Source organism: Ovis canadensis, chromosome 4 (genome assembly GCF_042477335.2).
Source record: "Ovis canadensis isolate MfBH-ARS-UI-01 breed Bighorn chromosome 4, ARS-UI_OviCan_v2, whole genome shotgun sequence".
In the NCBI taxonomy this organism is placed as follows: Eukaryota; Metazoa; Chordata; class Mammalia; order Artiodactyla; family Bovidae; genus Ovis; species Ovis canadensis.
In genome coordinates, this window is record NC_091248.1 from 74,878,602 (window position 1) to 74,904,422 (window position 25,821).

Consider the following 25,821-nt stretch of genomic DNA (forward strand, 5'->3'; position numbering starts at 1 on the left):
GTCTCTAAAAATTCCTAACTTCTATAAGCTATAGTAAAATATGCTAACTTTACAACATTCCTTAAATCTTTAACTTCTAACTATTTTAATTATTTCTAAGCCCCAAATTCAGTAAACTCCTTTGCCATAAACATTCTCCTTGCAAATAGGCTTCAGATATCAATCTCTCCCATGGCCTCAAGCTGCGGCCTATGTGCTCATCCTGGAACACTTTTTTGTAAAAGTCCTTGGACAAATGTCAATGATTAACTTATGAATTATTTTCTGAGCAATGCTGCAGAAGGCTTTGTGCCTTCTCATGCTCCTCTCAAGAACAATAAGCACCTTAATATTCCTTTTCAGTCAACTCAGCCGAGGAGAGGAAAAGACAAGTCAGAATTACAAGGCCTAACTCCTTCATCCCGGGATCCGTGCCTGCGGAATGAGGAGATGGGGCTGGGGACCGTGCCTCCATTTTGTCAGTGATGCCTAACGCAGCTCCCGACATTTAGGGACTATTAATTGCCTTATAACTGAAGACCACATCCACTTCTCCCTGGGGAGAAAGTATCTAGAGGAGTTGAATTCCCATCACCTCCCTGTACTTGAGAGAATTTTCCCGGGAGGCCTGGGCCTGCTTCAGCAGGCTATCTGCTCAGGCATTTCTCTGCGACTCCCAGTCTTTGCAGTGCAGGTTGATCCTTCCTGAATCTTAACTCTAATCTTCATCTCCAGTTCCTCTCAACCCAGTCACTCGCCTGGAAACTTCTGCTCATCCTTGAAAACCCAGGAAAAATCTTCGTCTATAACCCACTCCCCACCCCCAGACTTTCAGGCCGAGTTACCATTCTCTACCCTCCTAACAGTTTGTGTACTTCCATTGTGATGCTTGAGGGATAAAAGAATTCCCATGTGGTAGGACCTCCATGTATTTCACTAGAGGAGATGCAGGAGACACAAGAGACGTGCCTTCAATCTCTGAGTCGGCCAGATCCCCTGGAGGAGGATATGGCAACCCACTCCAGTATTCTTGCCTGGAGAATTCCATGGACAGAGGAGCCTGGCGGGCTACAGTCCTTGGGGCTGCAACGAGTCAGACAGAACTGAGCAACTGAGCACACACACTGGAATGCTGTGTATTTCACTAGAGAAGATGACAGAATCCCCTGGTTCATCATCCAGGTACCACATGCCTGGTGAATTAATAATCGTCAGAATGCTGTAGCAGGCCCTGTTCTAGTTGCTTTATGCATTTTGTCTTCACAACAGACCTACGAGAAAAGTTCCACTGTTGCTCCTGTTTTACAGATGAGGACACTGCAGGTGAGCCATAGTATGTAACTTGTCCAGAGTCAAGGAGCTGTGGATGCGGAGAACCAGGATTAACCCAGGTGGACCTCTGAGCACGCTCACTCACATGTCTGTGCTCATCTGAAGAATGAAACCTAAAGGGCCATAGGAGGGAGAAAAAGGCAGAGGCTATTGCCATCCTGTTTGGTGGGTGCTCGGCACTGCATCAGGCGCCGCCTTTTCGGATGATTAATTCTGGGCTGAGTTGTCAGTGGAAGCCTGTGGAAGTGCAGCCGGACACCCACCTCCCTGCTAATCCGATACAATTGAATTTCCTAGGGTGGCCTTTAGGGCTCTGCTGTTGCTGGAAAGGGAGGGAGAGAGAAGTTTTGCGTATTGTTTTTTGATCAGCAGGTTTGGAAACTTTGAGTGTTTGGCTCACAGGATGGTGGAAACGCTCCAGCATTTCCTGTGGCCTCAAGTCTGGGCTCTGAGATAGGAAACTGGGCCTGAGCTTTGTCTGCCCCACTGGGGAATGCTGGCCCACCTCACAGAGTGATAGGAATTGCCTGAGGAGGAAGGGAGCTGGGGGAGATGCTGGGGAGTTGTGGGGAGCAGACACTGGCATTGCAACAGCTGAAAAAGAATTTGAAAAGCAAATATCCAAAAACCAGAACAAGGGAGGAAGTGTGTACGTTAGTTTGAAAATAATGAACTTTCCATTTGAGATGCTGATTCCCTAAAGTGTGAGAGAGAGCTCAGAGTTGAAGGGATGAGCATCAGTGGCTTGAATCTCATCTTGTATTTTGACAGAATTTCTCTGGGAGGAAAATGAATTCAGAATCAACCCTGCTCTCACCTCGGAGCACCTCCATTTCTGTTTCTGCCCCATGAGACAAATGAACAGTTGCTGCTTGAAGAAACCCTTAAAGGTTTTCTATGCAAAGGATTCTGGATTTTTAAAAATGCAACCTTGGCTTGAGTAATCCCTCACATCAAAAAAAAAAGAAAAAAAATACCAAAACCAAAAAACTCTGAACTTGCTTTTAAGGAAAGAGTGATTTATTTATTCACTTGTCTGAAAAATATTTACTGAGCTGCTGTTTGCCGTGCCATCTGGTCAGGAACAGAGGTCCAGAGATGAGTAAGATGATCGCTGCCCTCGGGGAACTCATTAACCAACAGCGTAAGGAAAGGTGGAAAGGTGCTCTGGCCAGTGCATTGTAAGCACCTAAGAAGACAGATGTGAGTGCCGTTCCTTCTTGCCTTGGAGCCTATGGAGTCAGAGAAGCGGGTGCATGAAATTGACTTTGAAGGCTAGGTGGGAATTTTTGAAGCCAACCCAGGGGGAGAGAAAGAGACGTTCTGGAATGCAGAGGGAAGACTATAAACAGAAGCAGGAGCCGCAAAAATTTGGCAAGCTCAGGAAATGGCCAGCAGTTTGATAGGAGAGAGATAGCCAACTTTTTTCTCAGGACTGGCCCTCTCCCCTCAGTAGATTTTGATACACTTGGAGAGCGATCCTGACCTGGCCAGTCTGGGACTTGTCTTCTTTCAGAAGTGCTACCACCAGCCACTGCAAAAGAATCATTGATGATCTTATGGGAAAACCTGTTTTTGCCTGCATCTGAGCAGGTGGGGAGCAGGGATATAGTTGATGGGGAAGAGTGCCCTGGTGGTGTGGTGCTCAGAGGCAGGTGGGCGCCAGAAAGGTTTATGTGCCTGGAATCACCTGCCGGAGATTTAAAGTGTGAAGTGAGATGTTCAGAATCTAGCTACCACAAATACAAATCTTCTGTTTCTTTTTATTTATCTTCTCATGACCTGCACAGTAGAAGCTGTGGTTAGTTGAATTCCTATGTGAATTGGAAAGAGTTACTCAAAGAACAGGGCTTCTTTCCTGGAAACAATCCCATAGACACAGGTGATGATAATTCAATATGGGACTAAAGGAAAGAGTTTTCTCTGTCACTTTCCAGTGTATTTCTGGCCAAGACTTTTCAACAGTTCATTTTTTCCTGAGAGGTGAAGGAGGAAATGGTCTCCAAGCATCTCTCCGCAAAGTGTGTCCCATGAGAAACCAGTGTCACTAGATGCACCATGAAAAATCAGTTTTCCGGATAGGTACATTTGGGAAATATTGTGTATTGCATACGAAGATTTCACAGTACATGTGCATTATATTAAAGACCTGTAGTAAATGTGCCCTCTTCAACATATGGGATAGCAATTAAAACCATGGGCTATGGGATTGGACAGATGTGGATTGCATTCTGGCTGGGCTCCACAGGGGGATATGGGACTTTGAGCAACTTAATGTCTCTGCATCTCAGTTTCCTTGTCTGTAAAATGGTTTAGTAAGTGGTACCTATTCCATAAGGTTAGTATGTAAAGTCCATGAACTGGTTATTCAGTTCAGTTCAGTCGCTCAATCATGCCCGATTCTTTGCGACCCCATGATTTGCAGCACGCCAGGCCTCCCTGTCCATCACCAGCTCCCGGAGTTCACTCAAACTCACGTCCATTGAGTCAGTGAAGCCATCCAGCCATCTCATCTCTGTCGTCCCCTTCTCCTCCTGCCCCCAGTCCCTCCCAGCATCAAAGTCTTTTCCAATGAGTCAACTCTTCGCATGAGGTGGCCAAAGTGCTGGAATTTCAGCTTTAGCATCATTCCTTCCAAAGAACACCCAGGACTGATCTCCTTTAGAATGGACTGGTTGTTACTATTAGCTATTATCCATTCAATGATTTACAAGAGCTTTGACTCTTTTTTTTTTTTTTTGCTTTATGTTAATTAATATATCAAAGAAGTAGTGTTTGTGGGAAATGCTTGCCTAAGACTAATTCCTAAAATGCAGGCATGACTTTTTTTTTATTGGAATATAATTGCTTTACAGTGTTGTGTTAGTCTCTGCTGTACAATGAAGTGAGTCAGCTAAATGTATACGTATATCCCCTCCTTCTTGGGTCTCCCTCGTATCCCCATCCCATACTCCACCCCTCTAAGTCATCATGAACTGAGCTGAGGTCCCTGTGTTATACAGAAGCTTCCCACTAGCTATTTTACACATGGAATTGTACGTATGGTAGTCTCTCCCTTTCCCCTTCCCCACCACTGCCCACGTCCATACGTCTGTTCTCTACATCTGTGACTCTATTCCTGCCCTGCAAATAGGTTCATCTGTACCATTTTTTTTTTTTTAGATTGCACATATATGCTTTAACGACTTCTGTTAGCAGTCCAGGAGAGCCAAGGCAGGTCCTAGGCAGAGAGGGCTCCATCAGAAATACGGATGTGCAGGTATCACAGCTCCAGAATTAGAGAGCAAAGTATCCCTCCCACTTGGCTGCTAAGTTAGACTGTGTAACTTCAGTGTGTGTTCTATGTACCAGTCATCTCTAAGGGAACAACACGATTCTAATTCAGAGCAATAAACAGTTATGATAGAGTTGATTTTTTTAGTCAGGAATTTTTCAGTTACAAGTGATAGAACCCTAACCCAAACTCACTTGGCATAATGGTGAATTTAAGAGTTCAAAAGTCTAGGAAGAATATTAAGATAGATCAGAGAGTGGAAGGAAAAGTGCTAGAAGACAGAAACTCTACATAGTTAGGACTCCTGGCCTCTTATTCTCCCTCCTGTCTTTCCTCTCTGTCTTTGCTTCTTTTTGCCTCATTCCTTCCTGTTAACAGACAGCCCTCCCCACCCCCTTCCCCCCTCCCCTCCCCCGCCCCCCACGGATGGGATATGTCTACTGACAGCTTCAGTCAACAAGCCCTGCAGAAAGAGAGAACACTCTCCTTCCAGGCCTCATAAATCAATCCCCAGCAATCGATTTGCTTGGACCATGTCTGTCCAATGGGCCAACCACTGTTCCCAAGGAGATGGGGGCTGTCATTGTCCAGGCCTGGCCACATGCCTACTCTTGCTTAATAGCTGGTGGGACAGGACCTAATACGTGAAGAAATGAGATGGAAGAGCTTGCTAGACTACTAGACAGAAAAATTGGAGTGTGTCAACTACAAATTGGCACTTGCCTGTCAACTACAAACTGGCACTTGGCTAGAGCATTTGCCAACCACTGAACAACAACAACAAGGGCATTTGCCATTTGCCTCTGAGGAGACTGAGCCCTGTGCTGCTGTTCCTGTTGACCTTCAACACCCTCTGAGGGAGTTCAGGGTGGAGTGAGACACTCTGCTCGCCAGGGAATCTGGTGGAACAGGTTTTCAGATGCCTAGGTATTTTCAGGAACTGATTTCACGATCTCAGTCTTTGCATCTCTTCATGTCTAGAAAAGCGCTAAATCTCTTCATGGTGACATCCTCTCCTCTCCTCGTGACTCGCAGAAGATCTCTTGTAAAGTAAGCGCTTGATTGCATGAACACCCCCCTCCACCAAAAGCTTATATACTGACGTTCTCCCACTGCGTCTCTGGAGCAGGCTCTCAGAGCTGCCGTCCTCATTTTGTCCCAAATAAAACTTAACTGGCAACTCTCATGTTATGCATCTTTTTATTTGACAAACGACAAGGGTTCATTAGAGAGGTGTGTGAAGGAAATATGTTGGAGTGAAATATTACAGAATTACTCTCAACTGGTATCAAGGTATTCACGTTTTTGTGTCACCTTCCCTTTCCTGTTGGTTTTCTTCAATTTATCTTTAACTCTATATCTCATCTCCCTTTTTTTTGCAGTTAAAATATCATATGTATGACTTAATATCCACTTTGTAAAGTTGGTCTCTATGAAATAAAGCTTTTTATTTTTTTTTTAAAGCAAGATTAAACTTAGTAACCTGAGTGACCTAGTTCTCAACCATGGGTGATTTTTTCCCCCAGGGGACACTGGGCAAATGTCTAGAGACATTCTGATGGTCACAGCTGAGGCAGTGCTCCTGGCTCTAGTGGATGGAGTCAGAGATATCACTGGACATCCACAGTCTCTCAGGATGGATGTAGTCCAAAATGTCAATAGATCAGTGGTCAATAAACCACTAAAGAAATGTTACTTTAGTGGTTTCATCAGAGCAGAAATTATAATGGCTAGATTTATTACACTAAATTTTATGGATTAAAAAGAAAGTAATTTTTTTAAAGGGCTTTTGCTTTTACATTTTCCCTGATGGTAACAATATAGTAGTTGTATTAGTCACTCAGTTGTGTCTGACTTTTTGCAACCCCATGGACTGTAGCCTGCCAGGCTCCTCTGTCCATGGGATTTCTATCTCAGGTTGAGTCATAGTTATTGCAAATACTTTCTCAGATTGCAATTTTAAAAATATTTAATTAATTATTTGGCTCTGCCAGGTGTTAGTTGCAGCATGTGGTGTTTTTCAGTTGTGGCATGGGAACTTTCAGTCGCGGCATGTGAGACCTAATTCCCTGACCAGGGATGGAACCTGGGCTCCCTGAATTGAGACTTTCCTACTGGTACAGTGGCTAGGACTCCATGCTCTCAGATTGTACGTTGTGTTTAAATTTTTATCTTGTGTTGTGGAATGCAGAAAATTTTAAGCATCTTTCAGAACAACTATCAGCCCCTTCCCTATGTTCTCTGTTTTTCGTGTTGTACATTTGGTAGGATTGCCATGACAAGGTCCTGCAGACTGAGTGGCTTACCCAGCACAGGTTTGTTGTCTCACAGTCTGGGGGCTGGAAGTCTGAGATCAAGGTGTTAGCAGGGTTGGCTAAGTGAGCCCTCTCTTCTTGGCTTGTGCTCAAATGATCAAGCCACGAGATAAGATGGCTCTCTTCTCACTGTGTCCTCAAATTGTCATCCCTTTGTACATGGGTCCAAATTCTTCTCCTTATAAGGATACCGATCAGACGAAATAGGGCTGCCCTAATGACCTCGTTTTAATTTAATTATCTCCGTAATGGCCCAATCTCCAACTACAGTCACAGTCTTAGATACTACGAGTTGCGACTTCAACCTGTGAATCTAGTTCAGTTCAGTTCGGTTGCTCAGTCATGTCCGATTCTTTGTGACCCCATGAACCACAGCACGCCAGGCCTCCCTGTCGATCACCAACTCCTGGAGTCCACCCAAACACACATCCATTGAGTAGATGATGTCATCCAACCATCTCATCCTCTGTCGTCCCCTTCTTTGCCTGCCCTCAATCTTTCCCAGCATCAGGGTCTTTTCCAGGGAGTCAGCTTTTCACATCAGGTGGCCCAAGTATTGGCGTTTCAGCCTCAACATCAGTCCTTCCAATGAACACCCAGGACAGATCTCCTTTAGGATGGACTGGTTGGACTTCCTTGGTTCTCCAACACCACAGTTCAAAAGCATCAATTCTTCGGCACTCAGCTTTCTTTATAGTCCAACTCTCACACCCATACATGACCACTGGAAAAGCCATAGCCTTAACTAGATGGACCTTTGTTGGCAAAGTAATGTCTCTGCTTTTTAATATGCTGTCTAGGTTGGTCATAACTTTCCTTCCAAGGAGTAAGCATCTTTTAATTTCATTGCTGCAATCACCATCTGCAGTGACTTTGGAGCCCAGAAAAATAAAGTCAGCCACTATTTCCACTGTTTCCCCATCTATCTGCCATGAAGTGATGGGACTGGATGCCATGATCTTCGTTTTCTGAATGTTGAGCTTTAAGCCAACTTTTACACTCTCCTCTTTCACTTTCATCAGGAGGAGAAAATAAATGCAATAGCCCACAGTAGGTATCATGACTGAGAGGAGAGGTATCATCCTCTGGAGAGTATATAAATATTTAGAGAAAGTAGTTCAAATTGCTGAGATTTTGTATCTTCATTCATTTATTGCAGATAGTGCCAACTGTCACTTAGGGCTGGGGTAAAGAATGAGTGAGAAAGTATATATTTCAAATGTCCAATCCAGTGCTTGGTCTCAGCTCATCCCTGCCCCTTTCTGCCAACTGTCCCATAGCCTCCGTGATGACAGTTCAAGCCTCTGTGAAAGCATTTTTCTCTGCAAGTTTGCAACCTATTGTAAGCCAAAGGTATCTAATAGCACATTTCCCCCACTTGGCAAGTAAATGGGCCAAGTTATTAGTGAAATACCATATGAGGTTTTCGTGCACTGCATATCCATACAATGGGATATTGGGTTTTGCATTTGATTCAGTTCTCTCTTTTCTTCACTTTCTTCTGAATGCTTATGTCTTGCACAGGGTTTTCCCCCATTTATGAAGTCATAAAGCTTCCTCCTTGGGCCCTCTGCTCTTCTCGCAATGTCCAACAGTTTTCTAATGGAGATGGAGAATCTGAAATGGCATCCCCACCGTGTGTCACTCCATCTGGACCCTACAGTGTGGGAAACATAGGTCTACTCCCCCTGCTCCCATGGTCCCTGGAGATCACGGCTCGTCTACATGACTGCATAACAAACCTTAGTAAACAACCCTTTCTTAGTGTACATTTCCAAGTTACCTTTCTACAACATACATTTCCACCTGCATCCACGAAGTCCTGAACCCCTCTTCCTTTGTCTAGCCTTTTCTCCTCGCTTAATCACCCCTTGCTAAGATGGTTATGAGCTCCAAATTTTAACTGTCTCTTTGAGTTACTCATCTCTGAGTTCTTCGGCATGTGCAGTCATTGTATGAATAAATAAATAAACTTTCATTTTCTTCTTTTAATTTTTTTTGTTAGTTTAATTTGCAGTCCCCAGCTGAAGAACCTAAGAGGATTGAGAAAGGGGATTTTTGTCCCCTTCTCTACAGTGAAAGGCTACTCTCAGAGCCACTTTCAGAGGTCCTTTCCCTTTTTACATAACTTGGATACCACAGGAAAATGTTGTCTATCTCTTTTTCTATCTGGGACCACTGAACATTTAAAATCTGGAACCAGTTCTCCCTCCCCACTATTCCTGTACTCGTTATAAACCTATTATCTGTCACAAGTAGATAATGATGGTGAGTGGAGCAGGGGACAGCTTGCCTATGGAGGAAAGGAAGAGACAGAGGAGTTGAAGCAAATTGTTTCTCCAGCTGTTTGCTATTTCTTTCCCATCGATCTGCCTTTTGACTTCTACTGGTCCATCTGTCAGGCTCTTTCAGTACAGCTGTGGGGACACATGGTTCACAGGACAATCGTGTTAACTTTCCCGCTACACAACTCCTATAGAACATCCTTATAGGCTTGATTTTCTATTCTCTTAATAGGGTTTGCTGGTGTAACAGGAAGGCTAGAAATAAAATAAAAGAGTTCAAAGCCATTCAGAGACCCAAAGCTAAAACTCTCATGGAAAATTCAGGGGAAAAAATGGGTCAGATATTTGGGAACTTCATGAACTTCAAGATCTAACCAAACTGCCTGGAAAAACATGCAGAGACGTGACGCATGCAGAGACTTCAGTGGAGTGAGTTTCAAACACAGACATGTAGCACTTTGGGCTTAGAACAATGCACAGTGATAGGTTTCTAGATAGGAATCAAGAGCGATTTCTCTCCATTGTATCAGAGACATGACCCAAAGATAAGGAGGAGACATTCAGCAGAATAATAAAGACAATTTCAGCTTGCTCAGGGTTACATCTGACATGAGGATTTTGGTAACTCACTTCCAAGTATGAAGTGACTCCTTTTTTATTTATTTAATTTACTTAGCTGTAAACAAGTCCTTTGACATGCATATTAAGGTTGTAGAATCTGCAGTTCAGTTCAGTTCAGTCGCTCAGTCATGTCCGACTCTTTGCGACCCTATGAATCGCAGCACGCCAGGCCTCCCTGTCCATCACCAACTCCCGGACTTCACTCAGACTCATGTCCATCGAGTCCGTGATGCTTTCCAGCCGTCTCATCCTCTGTCGTCCCCTTCTCTTCCTGCCCCCAATCCCTCCCAGCATCAAAGTCTTTTCCAATGAGTCAACTCTTCGCATGAGGTGGCCAATGTACTGGAGTTTCAGCTTTAGCATCAGTCCTTCCAAAGAAATCCCAGGGTTCATCTCCTTCAGAATGGACTGGTTGGATCTCCTTGCAGTCCAAGGGACTCTCAAGAGCCTTCTCCAACATCAATTCTTCGGCGCTCAGCCTTCATCACAGTCCAACTGTCATGTCCATACATGACCACAGGAAAAACCACAGCCTTGACTAGACAGGCCTTAGTCGGCAAAGTAATGTCTCTGCTTTTGAATATGCTATCTAGGTTGCTCATAACTTTTCTTCCAAGGAGTAACCGTCTTTTAATTTCATGGCTGCAGTCACCATCTGCAGTGATTTTGGAGCCCAAAGAAAAAAAGTCTGACTCTGTTTCCACTGTTTCCCCATTTATTTCCCATGAATTGATGGGGCTGGATGCCATGATCTTCGTTTTCTGAATGTTGAGCTTTAAGCCAACTTTTTCACTCTCCACTTTCACTTTCATCAAGAGGCTTTTTAGTTCCTCTTCACTTTCTGCCATAAGGGCGGTGTCATCTGGATATCTGAGGTTATTGATATTTCTCCCGGCAATCTTGAACCCAGCTTGTGTTTCTTCCAGTCCAGCGTTTCTCATGATGTACTCTGCATAGAAGTTAAATAAGCAGGGTGACAATATACAGCCTTGACATACTCCTTTTCCTATTTGGAACCAGTCTGTTGTTCCATGTCCAGTTCTAACTGTTGCTTCCTGACCTGCATACAGATTTCTCAAGAGGCAGGTCAGGTGGTCTGGTATTCCCATCTCTTTCAGAATTTTCCACAGTTGATTGTGATCCACACAGTCAAAGCCTTTGGCATAGTCAAGAAAGCAGAAATAGATGTTTTTCTGGAACTCTCTTGCTTTTTCCATGATCCAAAGGATGTTGGCAATTTGATCTCTGGTTCCTCTGCCTTTTCTAAAACCAGCTTGAACATCAGGAAGTTCATGGTTCACGTATTGCTGAAGCCTGGCTTGGAGCATTTTGAGCATTACTTTACTAGTATGTGAGATGAGTGCAATTGTGCGGTAGTTTGAGCACTCTTTGGCATTGCCTTTCTTTGGGATTGGAATGAAAAGTGACCTTTTCCAGTCCTGTGGCCACTGCTGAGTTTTTCCAAATTTGCTGGCATATTGAGTGCAGCACTTTCACAGCATCATCTTTCAGGATTTGGAATAGCTCTACTGGAACTCCATCACCTCCACTAGCTTTGTTCGTAGTGATGCTTTCTAAGTCCCACTTGACTTCACATTCCAGGATGTCTGGCTCTAGATGAGTGATCACACCATCGTGACTATCCGGGTCATGAAGATCTTTTCTGTATAGTTCTTCTGTGTATTCTTGCCACCTCTTCTTACTATCTTCTGCTTCTGTTAGGTCCATACCATTTCTGTCCTTTATCAAGCCCATCTTTGCATGAAGTGTTCCCTTAGTATCTCTAATTTTCTTGAAGAGATCTCTAGTCTTTCCCATTCTGTTCTTTCCTTCTATTTCTTTGCATTGATCGCTGAAGAAGGCTTTCTTATCTCTTCTTGCTATTCTTTGGAACTCTGCATTCAGATGCTTATATCTTTCCTTTTCTCCTTTGCTTTGTGCTTCTCTTCTTTTCACAGCTGGTTGTAAGTGCCCCCCTCCCCCGACAGCCATTTTGCTTTTTTGCATTTCTTTTCTATGGGGATGGTCTTGATCCCTGTGTCTGTATAATGTCACGAACCTCAATGCATAGTTCATCAGGCACTTTATCTATCAGATCTAGGCCCTTAAATCTATTTCTCACTTCCACTGTATAATTGTAAGGGATTTGATGTCATACCTGAATGGTCTAGTGGTTTCCCCTACTTTCTTCAATTTAAGTCTGAATTTGGCAATAAGGAGTTCATGATCTGAGCCACAGTCAGCTCCTGGTCTTGTTTTTGTTGATTGTATGGAGCTTCTTCATCTTTGGCTGCAAAGAATATAATCAATCTGATTTTGGTGTTGACCATCTGGTGATGTCCATGTGTAGAGTCTTCTCTTGTGTTGTTGGAAGAGGGTGTTTGCTATGACCAGTGCATTTTCTTGGCAAAACTCCGTTAGTCTTTGCCCTGCTTCATTCCGCATTCCAAGGCCAAATTTGCCTGTTACTCCAGGTGTTTCTTGCCTTCCTACTTTTGCATTCAGTCCCCTATAATGAAAAGGACATCTTTTTCGGGTGTTAGTTCTAAAAGGTCTTGTAGGTCTTCATAGAACCGTTCAACTTCAGCTTCTTCAGCGTTACTGGTTGGGGCATAGACTTGGATTACTGTGATATTGAATGGTTTGCTTGGAGATGAACAGAGATCATTCTGTTGTTTTTGAGATTGCATCCAAGTACTGCATGTCGGACTCTTTTGTTGACCACGATGGCTACTCCATTTTTTCTGAGGGATTCCTGCCCACACTAGTAGATGTAATGGTCATCTGAGTTAAATTCACCCATTCCAGTCCATTTTGGTTCGCTGATTCCTAGAATGTCAATGTTCACTCTTGCCATCTCTTGTTTGACCACTTCCAATTTGCCTGGATTCATGGACCTGACATTCCAGGTTCCTATGCAATATTGCTCTTTACAGCATTGGACCTTGCTTCTATCACCAGTCATATCCACAGCTGGGTATTGCTTTTGCTTTGGTTCCATCCCTTCATTCTTTCTGGAGTTATTTCTCCACTGATCTCCAGTAGCATATTGGGCACCTACTGACCTGGGGAGTTCCTCTTTCAGTATCCTATCATTTTGCGTGTTCATACTGTTCATGGGGTTTTCAAAGCAAGAATGCTGAAGTGGTTTGCCATTCCCTTCTCCAGTGGACCACATTCTGTCAGACCTCTCCACCATGACCTGCCCATCTTGGGTTGCCCTGCAGGCATGGCTTAGTTTCATTGAGTTAGACAAGGCTGTGGTCCTAGTGTGATTAGATTGACTAGTTTTCTGTGAGTATGGTTTCAGTGTGTCTGCCCTCTGATGCTCTCTTGCAACACCTACCATCTTACTTGGGTTTCTCTTATCTTGGGCGTGGAGTATCTCTTCACGGCTTCTCCAGCAAAGCACAGCTGCTGCTCCTTATTTTGGATAAGGGGTATCTCCTCACCGCCACCCTTCCTGACCTTCAACGTGGGATGGCTCCTCTAGGCCCTCCTGTGCCTGCGCCGCCACCGCTCCTTGGATGTGGGGTGGCTCCTCTTGGCCGCCGTCCCTGACCTCGGACACCAGTAGCTCCTCCCAGCCGCCACCCCTGACTTCCGACAAGGGGTAGCTCCTCTCAGCTATTCCTGCGCCGTCTCAGCCTGGTACTCTTGGCCGCTGCCCCTGACCTTGGATGTGGGATAACTCCTCTTGACCGTCGCCCTTCGGGCATGGGGTCCTCCCGGCTTCTGCCCCTGACCTCGGACGTGGGGTAGCTCCTCTCGGCCGCCTGCGCTTAGTGCATTGCATTTGTTGACTGAAGTTTACAAATATTTTTGCATCTCAATGATGCCTGACCAAGCACTGGGTCTGAATGTTCATGTTTCTTGGTGAGCCTGTCTTGTGTCGCTTCAGCCATGGCTTGCCCTGATCATTAGTATCTGCCCAGAGAACTTGGCATGTGTTAGTCACTCATCTTTGTGACTCCATGGACTGTAGTCCACCAGACTCCTCTGTCTATGGGATTTCCCAGGCAAGAATTTGTTGTCCTTCAGATGCTCAGTCATGTCAGACTTTTTGCGACCTCATGGACTGCAGCACACCAGGCTTCCCTGTGCTTCACCATCTCCCAGGGTTTGTTAAAACTCATGTCCATTGAGTCCGTGATGCCATCCAATCATTTCATCCTCTGTTGTCCCCCTTCTCCTCCTGCTTTCAGTCTTTTCCAGAATCAGGGTCTTTTCTAATGAGTTGGCTGTTTGCATCAGGAATACTAGGTAGACATTCTCTTCCCAGGGGATCTTTCTGACCCAGGGATTGAACCCAGGTCTTCTGAATTGCAGGCAGATTCTTCACCATCTGAGCCACCAGGGAAGTCCTGAGAACTTGGCAGCTCACACCTGAACTGGAGGATGATTTTCCCCTCAGAGGACATTTGGCAATGTCTGGAGACATTTCTGACATTTATGTAACAGCTAAAGAAGGTTATTGATCTCTAGTGGGTAGAGGCCAAGGATGCTGCTAAACATCTTACAAGGGTGAGAAAACTTGAGCTAGAAACGTTCTCTTCTGAATTTCAACAGTAGAAACATGACTATGTATAGAAGCTAACGGTTTCTTCATGGAAATATAAATTCAAGAGGATAAAATGTGGACTTCTGAGGATAATGAGGTGGATGGGATTATTCATTCTGTAGTTGCACACCTGACTCTACCCATGGGAACCTGGCTGTACCCCATCTCTGCTGCTTGTTAATGTGGGGAAAACTGATGAGGACTAATTGGGCTGCTTAGGTGAGCTCCCAAGGGGTGCTCCCAGCCTCTTTGCTCTCAATGGCTGCTTTGTACACCGCTCTTATGTTGTTCTCCATGGAGGCACAAGAAGAACTGTGTTATTCTATTCTCACCTGTTCAACAGGTTTTGTCTGAACAGTCTTTGAGAAATAAATATCTTTTAAAGGGAAAAAAAAGCACACTTGGCCTTTGATTCCTGGAAGGCCAGATGACCTCTTTCAAAGTAACTCTAGACTATTTTGTGTAGAGTTGGGAGGAAGTTGCTCAAAATGCATTTTTATTTCTACTGTCTATTATCTATTCTCTTCAACACCACGATTATGTGTTCTTTGGTTTGAATAGTGTTACCTGAGATTTGCACTGAGTCTATTCTCACATTAGAACTTGTTTTCACTCTTATTCTAGGATATGTAATTCAATATGGATCCTGAATTGAAGCGATGTGGTACAGATAAATTACACTATCCTTGGAATTCTCAAGTGAATTAAAAGAGTGTACAGATTTTGAAGAAATCTGTCCCAGTGCAGACTGCCTGCTTGTATTTGCACTTATGAGACCCATAATTATGTAGTGGTCTCTGTTGTTGAATATTCAATTGTTTTCAAGTTTCGGGAATTATAACCAAAATGGCAATTGACGTTGTTATGGTTGAGTTAATAGTTATTTCTTAAGGAAACATCCTAGAAAAGTAAAATTACTCAAAGGGAATATAAAATTTTAAGGCCTTGAGTACAATTTGCCAAAGATACCTCTAGAAAGTTGTGCTGATTTATACTCAGAATAGATAGATATGCATGGACATGAACTTTCTTTTTTAGAAGTTATGACCAAGAGTTGGCATAGGAATGTCTAGGAGGGTCAAGAGTATAGTGAGCGAACCTACCACACTGCGACCCCAAACTGTTGGAACTCCTTCTCTTATTACACTTGCTCCTACTTACTTGACTTTGGCCCCTCACCTGTTGCCGGAACATGTGAGGCATGCTCCTCCCTCAGGGCCTTTGCACTTGCTAGTTGAGAAATAAAATATTGCCTGCCATATCGGTAAGGAAAGGATCTAGCCACCACGTTACAGGTGGCCCAGATGTGAGTCCTGAGGGAACTCAGGAAGGAAACCAAGACTGTCTGCCATCTAGCAGTCATCAGAGTGAAGCCACTCCCCTCCTCCATGAGAAAGCACTTCTGGCCCCAGAAAGCGGAGGTGCGCATCAAAGGATGATTTCAGTGAACCCAGACGCTTGCATCTTACCATATGCAGAGAAGCACTAGATTCCTTAACTGGAGATATCTAGTATTCTTTTATTAACAGTAATCTATTGTTTTGACTTCCTGGTATGGTTGCAAAAACTCCTATATATTCTGGCTCACTACTTCCTCTTGGGAGGAGTTTACTCAGGGTGATTTGAGATGCTGCCTCCTAGGCTCAAAGTCCTAAGAACATCCACTGAATAAAACATAGCTCTCAACTTTTAGGTTGTGCATTTTTATTTCAGTCAACACGCTCTCTTGGCCTGTGGCATGATTTCCCCAAGTATTCGCATGACTCACCTCCTCACTTCTCATAGGCCTTTGCTCACATTCTGCCTCTCACTGAAGTTTCCCCTGGCTTCCCTATTTAAGACTGCATCCTGCCCCTCCCACACAGATATACTCACAGACTTCAGATTCTCCTTCCCTGACTTGTTTCTCTCCATGTCCCTGATGCCACCTAAGGTGCAGATTTGCTGCTGTATCCCCAGCACTGAGGAAACAGCTGGCACAGGATTGGGCTCAACAATTATTTGTTGAATGAGCCACTGAACCACTGCTTTGGAGGTATGCTCCTGCTGGTTAGCACTGATTATCTTCACACCAGGCTGGCTTCATCTTCCTTGGCCAGAGGGGCAGCCGTTTTGTTTTGGTTCATTTCCCTTACTTGTCAGCTCTGGTGAAGTTAGTTATTTATATCACTGCTTGTGTTGTTATTATTAACTGACATGAGGCTTCCACTATTAGCTCTGTTATCTCTATTATCTTAGGCATGTCCAACTGCCACAGACAGGGGTTAGTAACTGACAAGCCCCACTCTGGTTTGATAAAGAATCAGTTGCATATGTTTGACTAGAAGCTTTATACAGAGATCAATTTCTGAATAAAAGACCAAGAACCCAGTAGAAAAAGGGCAAAGTATCACTTCAGTTCACAGTAAAGTAGACATGGGGCTTTGCATCTTTATGTTCAACTTCCCTCACAATAAGAGAAATAGACATTGGAAGTACATTGAAATATATTTTTTCAATGCATGGAGGTGTACAAAAGTTCAATCTGTTGGTGAGTCTGTGTAAATAGTCAGACTCATCCATTGCTAAAGGGAGGGTAGATTGGTACAACTCTCCTTAGGGAGGGATATTTGCAGATGGTATCAGAATCTAAAACTGCTTATACCCTTTGACCCAACAATTTTACTTCTGTGAATCTACTGTAAAGATATACTCACAAATGAGCACAATGATGTATGCATAAGATTATTCACCAGAGGCTTGTTTATAACAGCCAGAGGTGAGAGATCACCCAGTGGCTCATGGCAGGGGACTCGCTCTTCAGATAAGACACTTCTATACAAAGAATGTCTATGCGGCTGTAGAAGGAACCAGGACACAATGTTTATACTGATATTGAAGGTTTTAGAAGACACAGGAGATGAATAAAACAGAGTCTAGAATGCTGCCTTTTATATAAAGAAAATGGGAAATATATGTTTTAACATTTGACTTACATGAAGAAATTCTGAAGGGACACATAAGAGTCTATTAACAGTGGCTAGATGGATGGATGGGGATGGAAGTTATATCTGTTCAGAAGGAGGGAGATTCACCCTGTCTTTACACACACACACACACACACACACACACACTCTCTCTCTCTCTCTCTCTCGTTTTGAATTGCATGAATGTTTTACCTGTTCCAAAATATTATGTTAAAAAAAAAGTTCTTAAAGAAATGAGGGAGTCTGGGAGAGAGAGGCAGCAGAGGATTAAACTTACTTCTTTTGTGTAAGCAACACTATTCATTCCAGTGAGAATTCAAGGTCTGTTCTGAATGCCGTATTAACCAGCACAGTTAATTTTCTTGGCATCTTGTGAACTGGCCTTGGGGAGGGAGTGTGTGTGTACATGTGTGTGAACCATGGGGCGTGGCTCCTTCCTCATGATATCCTGGTTGCTATAGTGCAGAGCTCTATTTGTGACACCCCGAAAACACTTTAAAGAAATGCTGCTTCCTGGCCATGACTTCCTGGGCAATCTGTCCTTCCGGAGACTGTTGAGCACGAGGAGTTTTCATGTGCTTCGGGGCAGAGTGAGCCAGGCGCATTCAGACCTCGGGCACTGTTCAGAGCAGAACTGGGCGGTAAGGGTTCCACCTTGCTTCACACTGGGGACTTGGGAGCCTATCCCTCGCCAGCGCCTCATCTCCTGGTGGCTCTGACCCCAGGGCATTGGTATCTTCCCCTCCTCTGCCTTCCCTCCTGGGGAGCCGCCAATGAGTGGTGCAGTTGGCGCCCTGAGTCTTCTGCACCCAGAGCCGTTTCTTGTACCTAAACCACCAGTGAAAACAGGAAGTGATGAAGCAAAATTCACCCTGTATTTGTACTGAGCAACTTCTCTTTCTCTTTTTGTCATTCCTCATTAGGTATAGACACGTGCAGCCGTCTACACCGTAGGATCCCACTTCCACTGGCTTTGGACGTTCTAGGAATTTGCAATGCCACCGCCAGCGGACATCGTCAAGGTGGCCATAGAATGGCCGGGTGCCTACCCCAAGCTCATGGAGATCGACCAGGTTAGTAGGACTGGCAGTCATTTGGCAGTTATTTTAGTTTCCTTTCTATTCTGAATTTCTCCCAGACTTAGCTCTTTTTTCTCCTGTTCTGTCTCTGGCTGTGTTGAAAAATTGGTGTGATAATAGTTACAGTATAGTTTGATTCCTGTACCACATGTAGTGGTGATGGATGGGGTTTTTATACTTGTCCAACATCTACTCAGGATGAGTCAATACAGGGTTTGTGTCCGAAGCTGTGAAGGAGGCGGGCAGGACAGGGGACCGGATTTGGGCAGCTGATGTAGTGGAGCTGTCCCAACACCGCCTTGCAGAGACTCATGACTATGAGTAGATTGTTTTATTATAGACAACACAAAACTTAATTTTGGGGGTCACTCTTCTCTGGCTTTTGCAGAAGCAGCCAACAAGTACAATGTGACTTTGTCCTATTACTATTTTGATTATGAAATTAGCATAGAGGGGTGGGTCTTGGGTCCTAGCCAGTTGTCATTTCATTATTAGAGTTAAATGCACTGTGGGTCTAATGTATTGTCTGGTATATGAAAAACAGTCAGTAAATTTTTACTGCATGAGAAAGTATCACAAAGATTTTTAGCATGGTTTTAACCTATGGAAGCATCCTTTAGCTTGGGCACTGAGTCTTATGATGTAATTGATTGCAGGCAATCTCAGGGAGGTTACTTTTGTCATTCTAGAGTAAATGACTTAAAAACAAAAAAGTTCAAGACCTAGTATATGTCTATGGGTTTCATAAAGCGTGTAGTATGGGGTTCTGGATGGCTTTCTACATTTTCAAAATTAGGGTACCATGGCAACTCTACTTTTTATGTACTCAATACTATTTTATAATTATGCTCTGTACTATTTTTCTGGTCAGATTTTATTATCTGGTTGAAGACTTCTAGAGGATTTGAAAGATATTGTGTGCATCCAAATGATTCATTAAATTATAAAGGTCAAGTGAGAATTAGTTGAGTTTGAGCATGAATGTAAGGAAGAGTAAATTTTGTTGTAAAAAAGGTGTCATCAGACCAATATGTCATAGTCATTGTAACTGCTCTTTGAGGCAGATTTTGTTGACTTTAGAAGCAATCCATGAAAGTAGAGAAGTGTGCTCAGTAATTTTATATACATTTGTGTCAGACAACAGTTGTTTACACTTTTTCACGTGCTGTTTGAGAGAGGATACACATTGACTATTACTGCAAGATATGGCTGGGGCTATTTGGTGAAGACTAAATGTTGTTAGGATTATGTTTGTCTACAACCCAAGAGAACAATTATTTCAAAGAGATAGAAGTTGGCTTCTCAAGTCCATTGTACTTCCCTAGTGGCTCAGATGGTAAAGCATCTGCCTACAATGTGGGAGACCTGGGTTTGATCCCTGGGTTGGGAAGATCCCCTGGAGAAGGAAATGGCAAATCCACTCCAGTAGTCTTGCTTGGAAAATCCCATGGATGGAGGAGCCTGATAGGCTACAGTCCACAGGGTCGCAAAGAGTTGGACACAACTGAGTGACTTCACTTTCTTTCTTTCTTTCTTTCAAGTCCACAGGGCCGTCCTGGCCTGGCATGGTGCTCCAGTGTCATGGACCCAGGCCCATTCTGTCTTGTTGCTTTGCCTTGTCTGCAGGTGGGGCTGAGGATCAGTTGCTTGAGCATCACCTAGGAGCTCAGTAGATATACAGACTCTCAGATCCTACCCAGACCTCCTGACCCAGATGTGAATTTTAACAAGATCCCCAGGGGATTCCTTGTATAGTTAAGTCTGAGAAATATTGAACTGGACACCTGTGCCCAAGCCTGAGGCCATACCAGAACCACTTGGGGCACTTGTTCAAATGTTCTCTGGGGCCCCATCTCCAGAGATTCTAAGTCAGTGGTTCAGGTAAACTATTTCTTTTTGATTCTGCCACGGCCAGGGGTGTTTGGAAACCTCTTCTTTAAGACAGCAATTCCTGACGTGCACTCTTAGGGGCCTGTGGAATCAGTATCCTGTCCCTGCCTTTGGGGATGGCCCTTGTTGTATGTGTATCAGTAATCTTTCAAAATATTCTTTTTATTTGGGAACAATTTTAGATTGACAGACAAAATACAAAGATTTTTAGAGAGTTTTTATACAACCTTCACTAAGTTTATCCTAATGTTAACATCTTACTATAACTGTGGTACATTTGCCTCAACTATGCAGGATTACTAGTAATTGAACTACAAAATTTATGAGGATTTCATCGGTGTTTCCACTAATGTTCCTCTTCTGTGACAGAATCCAATACAAGAATACCAATTGCACTGTAATATATCCATCTTGTTTCCTCTGTCTTCTCCAGTCTTTGACAGCTTCCAAGTCTTTCCCTTGTTTTTCCTGGCCTGATAGTTTTGAGGGGTAATTTATTTCAATACAGTTTCACACACAGAAATGACAAGAATAGTACAAAGAACTCCTGTCTACCTTTTATCCAGACTTACTAATTATTAATATTTTGCTTCATTATTTTTTTATCTCTTGTATACATATCCCCTTTTGAACCATTTGAGTGTGACTTAGAGGCAGCATCTCTCTTTACCCCTAAATAATCAATGTGTCCTTCTAAAGAATAAAATCATTCTCTTACATAACCATATTCTCCTTATAGAAACCAGAACATTAGTTCAACGTTATCATCTAGTTCAGAGCTCAAAGCCCATATTCATATTTCATCAGTTATTCCAATAAGATCCTTGATAAGTGTTTACCTCAGTCTGACATCCTTTCAGGATCCTGAAAGGATCAATCATAACAGTACAGTTATTGTCATGTCCCTCTGGTCTTATGGCTCTTGAATGGTTCCTTAGAGATTCTTTATCTTTCCTGACCTAGAAAGTTCTGTAGAGTATGCTGCTGCTGCTGCTGCTAAGTCGCTTCAGTCGTGTCCGACTCTGTGCAACCCCGTAGATGGCAGCCCACCAGGCTCCCCCGTCTCTGGGATTCTCCAGGCAAGAACAATGAAGTGGGTTGCCATTTCCTTCTCCAGTGCATAAAAGTGAAAAGTGAAAGTGAAGTTGCTCAGTCGTGTCCGACTCCCAGCAACCCCATGGACTGCAGCCCACCAGGGTATTTTGTGGGATGGCCTTCAGTTTGGGTTTCTCCAATGTTTCTTTCCAATTAGATGCATGTTTTGCATTTTTGGCAGACAGAAAGGAGAGATGAGGGTCCTCTTCAGGGCATCACATCAAGAGGTACATAAAGTTGCCTTGTCTCATTCTTTGTGATGGTTCTAAATTTACAGGTGCTAATATTGAGGTTCTTAGAAGTTAGATGATTCTGTAGTCAATGAGACCAGAACACAAACACAGGCCTCCTGTACTTTGAAGACTGAACTTTTCAACCATTGGCTAAATTGTAGGCCTCCTGCTAATGCCATATGGAGACCTCCAGTGTTAAGAGACCCAGTCCCTTTTTGCCCTGCAGTGGCTGAAGTTGGAGTGAGTGGCAGCCTTGCTATCAGGTGTTGTTTCTTGATGGAGTGGGAAGTTGGCGCAAGGATCAGAAATGTATTTGCACAAGCAAGGAAGACTTGGGCAGAGTTTTCTCCTAATCTTCTACCTTGTTCAATAAAGGTCACATCACCTGCTTCTCTCCCATCACATTTTGCTTTTGCTCCTTTGTTCTTAGCTACCATTTCACTACAAGGTATTTCTGGAAGCTGGGTCAAGAATGGCTGCTCCATCTTCTCCCCCAAACCTCCAGTATCCCTCCACTTGTCACACTGTGTTGTCCTTATCTATCAACTTAAACTGGTGGTCCTCAAACCTGAGTGTGTTAGGGCAGCTTGTGAGAAACAAACATTCCAGGCACTGCAGAGACTGTGATTCTGCCGACCAGGGGTGGACCCTTAATCTGGCTTGCGATGAGCACTAAATGAATCTAGAGCAGAGTCACCCTCATTGGATCCTGCGGGGGCTCGAGAGGAAACCACCTGGAGCCTGAATTACTCCATTTCTGAATACCTTTTTTTCTAGTGCCTGTTGACCAACCTTTCTATATAAGTGAGTAATTAATGACTAGCTGGGAGAGGGAGATTCCTGAGTGGGGATCACGTCTGCTCAGTCAGGGCCCATCTCGGTTGCAGGGGATGTCTACTTGGAGTGGATTGGTTTATCTTCATTCTGAATTTTGAGGAAACAGTTCTGTGTTTCTACTCCACAGGAAAAGCCCCAAGGAACTTTTTACAAGTGAAGTCTGCTCTATTATATGAGGCTCTCAAAAGAGCTGTCATCCAGCTTCTTTGTTCCTGGCGGCAGCCTCTGCTCCTGTCTTCACTGTCTGTTGCTGGCTTTCAGCCTCAGGAACCATTTGCGGTTTTAGGTGATCATTGTCTGGATACACAGAGCCAAAAAGGCTTCCTGTCCACTCTTCCCGTTAACCTAATGTTTTCTGAACAGATTTTTTTTTTTGTCAAGTGTGTAGAACCCCCAGCTCTTTGACAAGAGGCATAATGCAGTGTGTCCTAACAAACACAATATGGGCTCTGGGACATTTAAACCTGTGGGGTGGGCCCAGCGGCCCCCTTTCTGTGAGAGCCCAGTTAGCCTCTTTGAGCCTCATTATCTTTGTCTTGTCAAGTCAAGATAATAAGTCACCACTTTTATGATCCTTGTGAACATTAAAGAAAATATATGAAAAGAATAGGACACTGCCCAGTTCAGAGGAATTACGCAGTAAAGGCATTGTTGGGCTTCCCTGGTGGCTCGGCGGTAAAAGAATTTGCCTGCAGTGCTGGAGCCGCAGGAGACATGCATTTGATTCCTGGTTTGGGGAGATCCACTGGAGGAGAGCATGGCAACCCACTCCAGTATTCTTGCCGGGAGACTCTCATGGATGGAGGAACCTGGTGGGCTATGGTCCATAAGGTCACAAAGAGTCAGACACAACTGAAGTGGCTTAGCATGCATGCAAAGGCTTTACTGCTGCTCATTTAAGCAAGTTCTCATCCAATAAGAGAATGAGATGCTCAGGTTTTCTTTTTTACCTGCCCTTCCATCGTGAATGGTTTCCCACCTTTCTCCTTCTTTTTCTGCATGACTTTGTAAATATTTAGGAAAGAGAAAAAGTTAAAGGGCAAGTGGGAGGGAGGCATCACCTAGTAATAAAGGAACATGCGAATTGGCCACACAACAAGTTCATGCTATGGAATATTCACTGGCTCCCTGGTACTTCTCCAAAATATTTTCTCCCACCTCTTGGCCACCTGCTAATATTCTGGGAAGCAGCTCCTCGGTTTGATGCACTGTCTTCCTCCTGCCTCTGTTCTGCCCTCCCCTGCCTTTCTTTACAAGGAGTTCACTGAGGCTAGAAAGCCACCACTCCAATCTGGGCCTCAGATACTCTCTGCTGTGTATTTGCCCAGAAGGGATGATGGGAAGAGATGCATGGTTTTCTACCTCAGTTCTGCAGATCCTCCTCAAATGGTTCAGGGTGAGGGGTGTGTGCCATAGGCGTCCAGGCTCTTCATGCTCACTTCTGCCACAGCAGCGGCTGTTGACCTTTTCTCACTTTTGGATGCTTTGGGGAAAGATTTTGTTTGAAGAAAGTATACCGCAATTAAACAGTCACTGATGATCCTTGAGTTTCCCGGTGACCCTGAGACTTGTCAGATTCTTTAACCTGCCTTCATGTCCTGCTGTGATTTTTCTCTTACATTATCCCAGATTCAAGGTATTTGCATGTGCTGTGAGCAGTTCTCAAGTACCCTCTTGCTTTGGACAAACTGCCCCTTTACGAGTGTGTCCCTGCCCATATTTGCACTTTTCTTTCCCCCCATATCTTATGGTTTCTAACAGCCAACTGCTTGGGTTTCTTCTGCCCTGTCTTACTCCCTCCACTCTAAATCTTGGCTTTGCTAGCATCACACAGAGCCTCCTTTCTGCTCAAGTCTTTTTCAGTCCTGTTGTAACGCAGTTGTTTCTCCATCCTTCTAATCCCTGCCCCTCCTTTCTTTTTGGCTGCACCACGTAGCATGAGGAATCTTAGTTCCTTGGCTAGGGATCAAACTCTCACATCACCCCCTACAGTGGAAGCACAGAGTCTTGCTTGCTGGACTGCCAGGGAAGTCCCATCCTTTTAATTCCTTATACCATTTTCTTTGCCTGTAGATTTTGTTTACAGTTAACATAACTTGAGCCTGCTGTTATTTACATTTTTAAAATGTGCCTATGTCTTTTGAAGTATATTATAAGCTTCTGGTGGTCAGTCTGTTTTATATACATTTGTATTCTGCAGGCCATCACATTGGTCTCTTTCTGTGGGATGACTTTTGGCTTGAATCGTGAGTAGTAAAGATAAGAATAAAACATTGGTATTCTCCATTCTTCAAAGAGAAAGAAATTACAATAGCAACCCCTCTTCATACATGGTTGCAGATTTTATTTTTCTAAAAAGAACACATATGCATGTGTTTTTAGGCAAGCGTGCACAAAATGATTGCTTGTGGTTTTCCCTCAACTATCTGATTTCTGTAGTATATTTAAGCTATCCTATTTCTGTAATATATTTAAGATATAATTCAATATGCATAAATTTGATTTACCCAAGACCTTTTAATGGCTCACTCATTGCATAAAGCGCATTGAAGTTTTGGTGCATGACACAGGAGTTTAACTCATTCTATACATAGTACTAGTAATAGTGGCAATATTAATAATAATGTATACCATCCAGTTAGCACATATGATATGCCAGGCAGTGTCATAAGTGCCCTGCATGGAGTACCTCGTCCCCCTCTTAAAGCCTAGCAAGGCAGGCTTTACACTTCTCATTTCATAATTTTTCCAAGTTACCTGAGATCACACAGGCAGGATGTTATTGATTTGAATCCAGATTGGGCTTCCCTGTTGGCTCAGAGGTTAAAGCATCTGCCCGCAATGCGGGAGACCCCGGTTCGATCCCTGGGTTGGGAAGATCCCCTGGAGAAGGAAATGGCAACCCACTCCAGTATTCTTGCCTGGAGAATCCCATGGAGGAAGGAGCCTGGTAGGCTACACCCCACGGGGTCGCAAAGAGTCGGACATGACTGAGCGACTTCACTTTCACTTTTGGGTGACACTAAAAAAATCCAGGCCGTTTGTACTGAATCATAAATCTGCTCAGTAGTTCTTTTTAAAATTTCATATCAGCTTTATTGAGGTACAATTGACATATGGTGAGAACAATTCATTTCTTTTTCTCTAAAATTATTTATTTATTAATTTGGCTGCACCAGGCCTTAGTTGCAGCACGCAGGCTCTGCAGTCTTCATTGCGGCATGTGGGATCACAGATACCAAACCCTGGGCCCCCTGTGCTGGGAGCGTGGAGTTTTAGCCACTGGGTCACCAGGGAAGTCGGGAGAATAATTAAGTTCTGTTCTCTTAGACAGTTTCAATCATACAGTACAGT

The 25,821-nt window shown here is 43.8% G+C and overlaps 1 protein-coding gene across 4 annotated transcripts in view; it reads left to right on the forward strand.

Annotated features, from left to right (window-relative positions):
- The window catches only part of ELMO1 (engulfment and cell motility 1), a 583,367-nt gene that overhangs the window by 94,556 nt on the left and 462,990 nt on the right, over positions 1-25,821 (forward strand). For 3 of the 4 annotated variants that reach the window (XM_069588027.1, XM_069588028.1, XM_069588030.1), the window contains exon 2: positions 18,257-18,406. In XM_069588027.1, coding sequence (XP_069444128.1) covers positions 18,329-18,406 — 78 coding nt within the window. In that variant the 5' untranslated portion in view covers positions 18,257-18,328. Of the gene's footprint in view, positions 1-14,668; positions 17,975-18,256; positions 18,407-25,821 lie in introns of those variants that run through there. The other variant, XM_069588029.1, reaches the window with a different exon arrangement.